The sequence below is a fragment of the Salvia miltiorrhiza genome, chromosome 5, assembly GCF_028751815.1.
Source record: "Salvia miltiorrhiza cultivar Shanhuang (shh) chromosome 5, IMPLAD_Smil_shh, whole genome shotgun sequence".
NCBI lineage: Eukaryota > Viridiplantae > Streptophyta > Magnoliopsida > Lamiales > Lamiaceae > Salvia > Salvia miltiorrhiza.
The window spans coordinates 24,791,244-24,802,080 of record NC_080391.1 but is presented as its reverse complement, the minus strand read 5'-3'; the positions used below and the strand labels follow the sequence as shown (position 1 = coordinate 24,802,080).

Genomic DNA, 10,837 nt, shown 5'->3' with positions numbered 1-10,837 from the left:
CGGCTGCCGCCGAGCCTAGGTCCGGCGTGGCCGCACCCACCTCTCTCTCCTTAACTTCTCTCTTGCTGACAGTTCGTCCGAGGCGAGAAGGGCGAGCCCTAATTCCTCCTTGACATTGCAATCGCCGCCGCCGCCGCTGCAACTCCCGGCGAACAGTCGGGGTCTCGTTCATCCTCCTGCGTCGGGCTCTTCTTCTCAATCCGATGAAGGGGTAGCAGAAGCCCTAATTTTCCCTTTCTGATTTGAACCGCCTCTCTCTGCTCGGCGCCACGGCGTTCTTTAAACCCGGCGGTTTACAGTCGCCGTCCAGTCCTCTGTCCATCAATCAGCGAGCCGACGTCATCTCGCCCTCTCCTCCGAAATTGTCGTTGTTGTCGTATCTCAAAATCAGGGGAGGTCGCCCCAAGATTTGAGCCCTAATCCCCCATTTCCTCAAAACTGCTCTCCTTGCCATTGAAAATATGTCGCCGCTGTGACTGGATGACCGGCGGGATTCGCCGCGTTGCTGCACTGTCTTGAGGTGCCGCTGCCTCTCCGGCATTCGGCTCTTCCTTTTCTGTCCGTCGAGCTCTGACAAGCAGCAAGGTTCTGCCCATCGCGCCGTCGCAGTTCCAACCGAGCGGAGATGCGCCGTTTCTGATTCGGAGCAAGGCAGTCGCCCACTCCTCTCACTAAAGCTAAGTCAAAACTCATCCCTCTTTCTATCGGCTCTTAACGCGAATTAAAGACAAGGCGTAATCTCTTCTTGTTCGTGTAAACTCAATTTATGCTCGTTTAAACTACATATGAACTGTCACTTGCACAAGAAAGTAGTTGGTGTTTGTACTATAAAGAATGTAACTTTGCTAAGTCCATTTTGTCTACAATGGTTTTCTATCCTGGGAAACTGATCATGCTTTGGTATGTATGCGTACTGGAATGGATATTTGATATAGAATTAATACCTTGAGAATGAATGTTGGTTGGTTGTTTGCCGCTGAGTTTAACGAACTGGAATGGCTGAAATAATTTAGTAGTTTTTGCTCTTCAATATATGCAGGTGATGCTAGGTATAAGATGGAAGAATGTAGCCAAAACTCACCTTAAAATGGCTGGGCAGTGAATAAATGCTCCCCCTTGTTTCTTTGGTTGTTAAGGTATTTCTGGACTTGAAGTGGCAGAGCACTGGATTGAGGTCTCTGCTCTCCCAAAGTTTCCAAGTGTAGAAAAGAGAAGAGAGGCGCAATGGAGCTGAAGTGTGAGATTAAAGGAGAAGCTGGAGCTACACACTTGATTGCGCTAGTATAAGCTGCAGAGATAGGGTGGCTGGAGTATGGAGTTGGATTAGATGGGGGCTGACATGGAGAAGGGTTGAAAGACCTTCCCTGCTGTACTTTGCAGCAGGAGGTGTAAAAGAGGTGATGGTGTAGGTGCTGTAGGGGAAAGGGGTGTAGCAGTGGCTGCTCTTGTAGCCCACGTTTCTTTCCCCTCTTCTTTTCCTTCTTTCTCTTTCCTTTCTTTATGCAAATGCCAAATTATTGTAATGAGGGAGATATGAACGAAAGTTGGTTGTGAGCAAAAGTTTGTAAAGTATGAGAATGAGATTGTGGTGAATAAATGAAGTATCACTACAAAAAAATCGGAGATTACCGGCGGCGTTTTGCCGTCAGTAATGAGGGGACGGCCGCCGGAAATTAGTCTACCGGGGGCATTACCGGCGGCGTCTCGCTGCCGGTAATTTTCTCGTCGGTAACAATATTACCAGGCGGCAAAACACGCTGCCGGTAATTAACGGCGGTAGGTCCCGCCGTTATTTGTCCGCGGCGAAAAGGCAGACGAAAATGCCGGCATATTGCCCGGCGGCATTAATGCCGCCGGTAATTACTGGCGGGGGTTTGCCGCCTGTGATAGGCACCGGACGGCGGCGGTGAATATCACCGGTAATTGTTGCACTTACCGGCGGTAAAATGCCGCTGCTAATTACCGGCGAGAAAATACCGCCGGTAATTTTTTTTTGTAATTTAATTAATTTGTTTATTATTTATTATTTATTATTTATTATTTAGACGAACTTCCCAGTCGGTCACCCATCTTAGTTGTGCTCTAAGTCAAGCACGTTTAACTTTGAAGTTCATTTCGAATGGTCACCAGTACAGAACACTCGTATTATTGATATATAGAGTACCTATTAATTCATTTAAAGTCTAATTCAATATACAAAATCATATATATATTCATAACCTTATAATATATCAAGATGATACCGATAAGATGCTGTTAATTACGGATCGAACTCGTTTTTGTCTTTATTTTTATGTCGCAAAAGTATTTATTTATTAATTTATTATTATTATTAATTAATTAATTAATTAATTTTTTTTAATCAATATAGTTTATATACTCCATTAGTATTTTATGATGATAATTATTGTATTTTGAATTTATTTCCATACGTCCTTATTTTTATAAAAAACAAGGAGATAATTTGTTATAAGATAAGTAATTTGAATTTATTTCCATTCGTCGTTATTTTGAATTTATTACTTTGTTACGAATTAATTGTAATGTTGTTTGAAAACATGAAATTAATAGTTGCTCAACATAACATATATAAATGTAAAAAGAAAGTGCAAGTGTAATTTTGTTCCTAAACATAGTTCAGACAAATAGTTCCAAAACATAAATTAATTACATAGTCCAAAACATTAAATTAATAGTTCCAAAATATAAAGTGCTGCTCAAGGTAGCTGACCCGACCGCCTCATGAACGCCTCGATTTCAGCCATACGCTGCTGGAGGGCCTCACGTTCTGCTTGTTCGGCCAGTAGGCGCTCTTCAAGCGTGGAGATCCGTGTCTCATACATCTGCTGAGACATCATGGAAGTGTCTGTGCTTTGAGAAGACCCCCTACTAACCTGGCTCCTACCGGCACTTCCAGTGCCGTAGAGCCGGGACCTGTCGGGCCGTACGACCTCCAAGTAGATCTCAGGCAGCCGGTCCTCTCGCCCAGTCTCAACAGCAATGCGACGAATCTCCGCCTAATTCAGACATAACAATTGAAAATTGTATTAAAATAAATACATTTCACTATGAATTACTAATATTTGATTAAACTAATTAACCGCTTACATCAATGTCCGCATCCCTCTGTGACAGAAAAGATCCATCCTCGCGCATGTGGAGGCGGAGGAAAGTGCTATAGTTCTGTGCAGTCAGGGGGAGTCCAGTGTCCAAGCTCTGTCCATGCATGCATATAAACAAGTTATTATTTGCGATATTATATATATATATATATATATATATATATACTTATGAATTTATTTGATAATTACTAACCAGACTCTGCTGCAGGACACGAGTGGACCGAGACCCTCCCACGTGCCTGCTGATCCCAGTACCGGGTCCATCGGGCTCAGACATCCGGTTCGCACGTGCTCGCTCGGAAACGGCCTGAACAGCCTCCTGACTCTAGTATGCCTTGAGTCCTGTCCAGAATTCGGCAGACATCCAGACGGGTCTATCCATCTCCCGACCTGCATCGGTATGAGCCATGAGCTTCCTCTTGTAGTCGCTCATCATGTCACTGTACCTCTTGCTGGCTTTAACCTCCCACATGGCCCTGACCTCAAGCTCGTCCGCAGGCGACCAAGAAAACTCTTTCTGTTGAATGAAATAGTTAATTTAATATATAACATTTTACAATAGATTATCAAATATTTTTATATGCACTATAAATTCAATCATACCTGTAATTCGGCATAGTACAACTCCTTCACATCCGGGGGAGTCAACCTCCAAGTGTACCCGCCTGGGTTATCCACCCTCTTAAATGCTTTAGTGCAGGCTTTGGCCAGGCCCACTGGCTCCATCAAAGCACTGTGTAAAACTAATTTAAGGATTTGTTTGCTGTACGAAAAATAATGATTTAAATTAAAATACTTACCCATTGGGCATCCTCTGAAAGACAAGCCTCCCATGTGCTTCCCTAGGCGCGTTGGCCCTGATGGTGGCAGCTGGAGGGGCGATGGGCCTTCTAACCCGTGAACTACTAGACGCCTGGGGGGTCTCAGGAGTCGCAGAAATCCCTGTGCCGGACCCATCAGATGTGTCATCAGTCGGCTGGTGCATACACATTGCAAGTCTTATTCTTCAAAAATGAGGTTTTATTTCTTCTAAACACATGGTTACGAGGTAAGAACTTCCGATGACAGTCAAACCACGATTGTTTTCCACTCTTCGTTAGAGTGAAAGCTTCTGTATTCTCCATACAATGTGGACATGCCAATCTCCCAGCTGTACCCCACCCAGACAACATAGCGTACGCTGGAAAATCACTGACAGTCCAAATAAGAGCTGCCCGCATGTGAAAATTTTGCTTCACAGATACGTCGTAAGTGTTCGCACCTACGTCCCACAAATATTTCAACTCTTGTATCAGTGGCTGCAAGAATACGTCCAACTTCATCTTTGGATTGGATGGGCCAGGTACGAGAACTGTGAGGAACATGAATTGTTCTTTCATGCACAACCATGGAGGCAAGTTATATGGTGTGACAATGACCGGCCAAGAAGAATATTGACGTCCTGATTGTGCAAAGGGGGCAAAACCATCTGTAGATAGACCTAATCTCACATTTCTGGTCTCTTGAGCAAATTCAGGATAAACTGAATTCAAGTGCTTCCAAGCCGAAGAGTCTGCCGGGTGGCGCATAACCCCATCGTCTGTTGAAGTCGCATGCCAACGCATATTCTCGGCTGTTGCTGCAGATGCAAACAACCTCTGCAGTCGGGGCGTCAAAGGAAAGTAGTACATCTGTTTGGCGGGCACCTGTTTCTTTCGACGACTTCCAGATGCACGCAAATTCTCCTTATATCGCGATTGATCACAGAACATACAACTATGTAGCTCACTAGTTTCCCCCCAATACAACATACAATTATTAACGCAACAATCGATCTTTTCCACGGGCAAACCCAAACCGCGCAGATTTCTCCTCGTACTATAGAAGTCTTCTGGACAGTTGTTATCATTCGGTAAAGCATTTCGAAACATCGAAGATAACTGATTGTAAGTTCTCTCTGACATGTGACTTTCAGTCTTTATGCTCATGAATTGAGTCATCCAGGATAACTGTGAGTAAGTGTCACAGCCTGGGTACAATGGATTATCGGCCGCGTTCAACATGTCGTAAATCTGTTGAGCATCAGGATTGGGCGGCTCCTCCAGATTTGACACATCTTGATAATTACTAGGTCCAGCATGATCATGCACCATCCTTTCATAGTTATTGTATGACCCATCATCCTCATCCATTACTTAGTAATTACTAGGTCCAGCATGTTCTGTCGCCATATACATCGGTGCTTCCCCGTGATAAACCCAAGTTGTGTAATTGTGGACAAATCCACGCCTAGTAACATGTTTTCTGACTGTAGGTACAGATAAAAAGGCTTCATTGTTACACTTCTTACACGGGCACCTAATGTTACCTACTCCATCTGTATACGCCGTTTGATTTATCGCATAATCAAGGAAACTCTCCAGCCCCGTTTCAAATGCAGAACGATCATTGTATCTCGCATACATCCACATGCGATTATCACTCATTCTTGCAAATTCTAATTGAGAAAAATAAATAAAATATCATAAATTACTTGAATCAAACGAAATTTCGACAGCATAACCACACTATCCTAACTACCAAGTGCTCGACTCTACCAGCAGCTATAGTGACCATAGTGGTCCTAATTTACTAAGTCTATACTAGGTCTACCCGGCCCCCCAATGTCGAAGCAATATACAATACATATAAAGCAATAAAAAATAAAGTTTGAAATTTAAAACAATCATTTGTTGGGAGAAGATCCTTAAGAAATAATCAATTTCTATCCCCAAGGGAGAAGATCCTTAAGAAATTGATTAAATCTATTCCACAATATATAATATCATATCATTTCATGATAAACACATACGTAGCATACTTAAAATTCAATTAATCATACTTTATTTAACAAAATTATTTAACATAAATAAATCTCTAACAAATTCATACTTAAAATTAATCATGCTTTATAATTAATCAAACAACTTTAATTTAAAATTAATCAAACTCCAACTAATTATTAATTAGATTGTAAAAACAAATTTCAATATAATTTAACTAATTAAAATTAATCACACTTCACATATTATAAATTAATTAAAATTAATCAAATTAACATTAATTAGATTCTAACAAAATAATATTAAAAAAACAAATTTTAAATTAATTAATCATACTTCAAATATTATAAATTAATTAAAATTAATCTAATTAATATTAATTTTAATCTAACAAAATAATTAATAAATAAATCAAATAATTAACGAGAACGAAAGCGTACGGTAGTGGTCGGCGGCGGAGCGGTGGCGATGGCGGTGTTGGCAACGGCGCGGCGTCGTTCAACTAATTAAATGTTAAAGAAATAAATTAATTAAATGTGAAAGTGAGAGATAAAGAGAAAGAGAGAGAAATAATACCTGCAGGGGTGGCTGGCCGGCGGCGGTGGACTGACGGCGGCGGCGGCTGGCGGTCGGCGGCGGCTGCTGGGTCGGCGATGAGGCGCGGCAGGGGGCAGGGAGAAGGGTTTGAGGCCTGCGCGTGATTGCTGTGAAAGAAAAGGGGATCTGAAGTCGTTTTTTATTTAAAGAATTACCGGTGGCATTTTGCCGCCGCTAATTAACGGCGGCAATGCCGCCGTTAATCTACAATTTTTTTAAAATTAAAGTTAAATTAAATTAATTTAAAATTACCGGCGGCGAGCCGCCTCTAATTACCGGCGGTGATAATGCCGCCGGTAATACCGCCGTTAAAGAAAAAAACCGACCCGCCTTCTTTCGGCGTCGTTGGGCCGCCGATAATTACCGGCGGGCGTTTCGCCGCCGGTAATTTTCCCGGTAATACTCGGTTTTTTTGTAGTGTATATTCTTATGTCTCGGTGATTCTGTAACTGTAATAAGGATCGCGTGCTCGTGTCTGCCTGATACGGTCTATTTAAATAAATCCCGTGTTTCGACATATGATTTCCTACCTTGCTAGAATCGACAGGTTGTAAAATGAATCTAAATTAAATCCGTAGATTTAATTAACTTCAGGAGTCGGAAATAATCCTCGACTTAAGTAATGATATGAATAATAGAATCTAGTTCCATCTCGCTTAATAAATAACATGACTTCGCTAAGTCAGTTATAACTTTTGAAATATTATCATTGACTGCTTCAATAGTATAAATTCAGGATCATAAGCTGAATCCATAATAGGATAAAATCGGGTTTCATTCGCTGGTGATAAGTTAATAATCACGCATCACTGGTTTTAATATATATATAAAAGAGCGGGTCATTACATTTACACACTTTTACATTACAATCTTATTCTTCTTAAATCCCCTGCGGAAAAGAAACGCACCGCTTTCGTTGGGACGGAGGGAGTATATATCATCAATTACCAAATAGAGACCAACTTTGTTAAAACATGGGAAAAAACCCAAATGTAAAAATTACTAACAAATAGAAAAAAAAAAGTCTCCAATGATTTATATCGTTGCAGGTAGTCAATTCTAATTCGCAAAACACAAGGTGGACGAAATCGATGAGGCTAACTGCACATACAAATAAATTATATAAGGTGTGTATTTTATTTTATGGGTGCCTAGGCATCCTTAATTAATTTGCTTGAAATGTAATTGGTTGTATTATGGGGATGTATGGTTTAAATTAATAACTACATACTCCCTCCGTCCACCAAAGATATGCCACAATTTTCTTTTTCGTCCGTCCACAAAAAATATGCCACATTCATTTTTAGTAGTAGGGTCCACACCATTCCACTCACATTTAAAGTGGAACCCTTACTCCACTACCAACTTCACTCACATTTTATTAAAACCCGTGCCGAAAATAAAGTGGCATATCTGTGGTGGACGGAGGGAGTATGTTTTTATCTGCTTGTGTAATATATATTCTCCCCGTGCCGTATATATAGGCTTATTTTTATTTTTTGAATGTTCCATTTATATAGATTTATTTCTATAATAAGTAATTTTTTACTCATTGATTATTATATTCCTATTTAATTTTTTAATTTACTCAAATTGTGCATATCAGGAAGTTTACTTATATATTTTCATTTTCAATGATTTTTCTTAATACTTGTGTAAATTTCAATTAGCCTATATATACGGGATAAAGAGAGTAGTAATTTTTTTCATTATTTATGTCGTCAATTTTAGACGTGAAAAATACACACACACACACACACACATGGTTAGGTTATAATGAAAATGACTATTTTCTTGAAAAATGAAAATAATGAATAAGACAATATATAATGTTGATTCAGATGCATATAATACATAAATAACCGCAATTCAGTCAAATGATGAAATTCTCGCTATCACTAAGATTTGGTCCCGGGTTTGAATCCGAGATGAATATGTATTTGTGTATGGGGGTGGATACATCAGTTAGCGTTTTTCGCTCATTTTTCAATTTGAGTGTTCTAAGGCAGGCTAGCTGATAATGAGTCAGTTAGGTGACACAGATAAGCAAAATGATGTTAACTAATTGGTGTTCAAATAAATCCTACCTAACAGAGTGATCGGTTAGCAACCTTGTTGAATGCTCGTTAATTAGCTGGTCAATTGGACTAAAAACTGAAGCATGTGCGGAATATGATGGTAGCTTTTAAATCACTTAGAAAATCTTTCAAGTTATTTACAAAAATCTTTTATTCTTTCAAGTTAAGAATGAACGTTCTAGCAAGTGAAAATACTTTCTTCACATCAATAATTACTTTTACTTACAAAAATAATTACTTGAGAAAATAACAAAAAGTAAAAGTTCTTATGAATACAAATAAACAGTATTGTGAAGAAATGTAATATTGTTAAAACATTACCATTCATCATATCAATGGTTACTTTTTCGTAGGACAATTTTTACTTGACTAAATAACTAAAATATAAGTTCTAATGAGTAAAAATAAGCACTACTTTTATTCATATCAATAATTACTTTTTCTTACTATAATAATTACTTAACCAAAAATTAAAAGTACAAGTTCTAATAAATAAAAGTAACAATTATCATAAACAAATGGATAATTTTGAAACATTTGTTCACGATAATTATTATTTTTACTCACGAGAACTTATATTTTTAGTTATTTTTTTCACGTAATATTGTCGTCATAAAAAGTAATTATTGTTATGAAGAAGTGTAATATTTTAAAAGTATTACATTTTTCACAAAAATATATATAAAAGGGAAAAAGAAAAACAATAAATAAAGAAAATACCGAAAGGATAAAAAAACCAAAATATATAAAATAATGCAAAAGAAAAACAGTAAAATTAAAAATTATGCAATAGAAAAACAGTAAAAAAAATACTGAAAAGAAAAAAATATATATATATATATAAAATATATATATATATATATAAAAAAAAAACAGGACATGGATCCGCCCCTGCGTATGACTTGATACCGATATTTATAAAAGCTTTATCTTTAGCAAAAAATGTGCTCATACAAAACAGATTTTTCAAAATGTCCATTACATATGCAATGTTATATGGGAGAGTTTTTCTAATAGTGTGATCAGTTGCTAATCAATTCTCATATACCAAGTAGCTAATCAGAACATTAACTTTATTTCATCATAATTTGGGACATTCTAAATTTCTTATATACAACCAAACTATTCGGCAAGTATTTAATTTGCTTATTTATGTTCATCTACTTTGCTTTGACGTACTTTAAAATTCATATCATCAAAAGATTTAAATGGCTGCAAAATTCGTTGAAACAAAAACTATGATATCAAATTCATATCCCTCTCTTCCGCCAATCTTTATATAAATCCCCATCTCACAACATAAAACTCATTGCATTTTCCATTCATCAAGTAAATTTCATTAGTAAAAGTGATAAAAAATCTCACAATATGTCGACTGTGACCTTCACGGAGGAGTTCAGCAGCCCCATCGCCGCTCCACGGCTGTTCAAGGCTTTGATCGTCGACGGCGACAACCTGATTCCCAAAATTGCCCCTCAAGCCATAAAAAATGTTGAGATTCTTGAAGGGAATGGAGGCCCTGGAACCATTAAGAAAATCAACTTTGCAGAAGGTCCATTTCATGCTTATCATTTTTCTCTTACATAATAAGTTACATTCTTAATTTGATGAAGAACTCTAGAATACTAATTAAGGTTTGTCGAATGCAGGTGAAGATGATTACATTCATTGATGAATAAAAAGTAATAGAATTAAGTAAGTTTAATTTGATTTATGGTAATTAAATGCGCAGGTAGTGAATTCAAGTACATGAAGCATAGAATTGATGGGCTTGACGAGGCAGCAATGACTTATTCATACACATTGATCGAAGGGGATCCGTTGATGGACAAGCTCGACAAGGTTGCTTATGAAACGAAGATGGAAGCTAGTGAAGATGGTGGCACCAAGGGCAAAAATGGAAGTACGTATTACACGAAAGCCGGTGTCGAAATCAAAGAGGAAGAGATCAAGGCAGGGAAGGATAAGGCAGCTGGTTTGCTCAAGGCTGTGGAAGCCTATCTCTTGGCCAACCCGGAGATTTATGCATGAATTTGTGATCACCATTTTCAATAAATTTGCATGCTTATGTATTGTGTTTCTTTAATTTACCCCAAGCTATGGAATTAGTTTGGGTGGAAAATAAGATGTTTTATGGATCGGAGATGTTTTCGTTTCCTGATTAATGCAAGGACCAAGTGTTCTATGATTACTATTCCAATTACACCACATGCTTTAATTAGTACAATGGAATGAAATG

At 38.3% G+C, this 10,837-nt stretch overlaps 2 protein-coding genes across 2 annotated transcripts; one reads left to right on the top strand and one right to left on the bottom strand.

Moving 5' to 3' along the window:
* Positions 1-2,717: 2,717 nt before the first annotated feature.
* Positions 2,718-3,881, bottom strand: LOC131024204 (uncharacterized). Its single transcript, XM_057953710.1, has 3 exons — positions 3,316-3,881; positions 3,109-3,216; positions 2,718-3,017 (listed from the first exon to the last, which is right to left on the bottom strand). The coding sequence occupies exons 1-3, from the start codon at positions 3,397-3,399 to the stop codon at positions 2,718-2,720; spliced, it is 492 nt and encodes a 163-aa protein (XP_057809693.1). The 5' UTR covers positions 3,400-3,881.
* Positions 3,882-9,785: 5,904 nt separating this feature from the next.
* LOC131024203 (major allergen Pru ar 1-like) lies at positions 9,786-10,789 on the top strand. The gene is made up of 2 exons (XM_057953709.1): positions 9,786-10,150; positions 10,331-10,789. The coding sequence occupies exons 1-2, from the start codon at positions 9,967-9,969 to the stop codon at positions 10,627-10,629; spliced, it is 483 nt and encodes a 160-aa protein (XP_057809692.1). The 5' UTR covers positions 9,786-9,966; the 3' UTR covers positions 10,630-10,789.
* Positions 10,790-10,837: the final 48 nt, after the last annotated feature.

Excerpts from the sequence above, each read along its gene's own strand:
- LOC131024204 (XM_057953710.1), bottom strand. The coding sequence starts at position 3,399 with ATGTCTGAGCCCGATGGACCCGGTACTGGGATCAGCAGGCACGTGGGA. Across the intron at positions 3,217-3,315 it reads GTGTCCTGCAGCAGAGTCTG|AGCTTGGACACTGGACTCCC; the intron begins GTTAGTAATTAT and ends ATGCATGGACAG. Across the intron at positions 3,018-3,108 it reads AGAGGGATGCGGACATTGAT|GCGGAGATTCGTCGCATTGC; the intron begins GTAAGCGGTTAA and ends TGTCTGAATTAG.
- LOC131024203 (XM_057953709.1), top strand. The coding sequence starts at position 9,967 with ATGTCGACTGTGACCTTCACGGAGGAGTTCAGCAGCCCCATCGCCGCT. Across the intron at positions 10,151-10,330 it reads GAAAATCAACTTTGCAGAAG|GTAGTGAATTCAAGTACATG; the intron begins GTCCATTTCATG and ends TTAAATGCGCAG.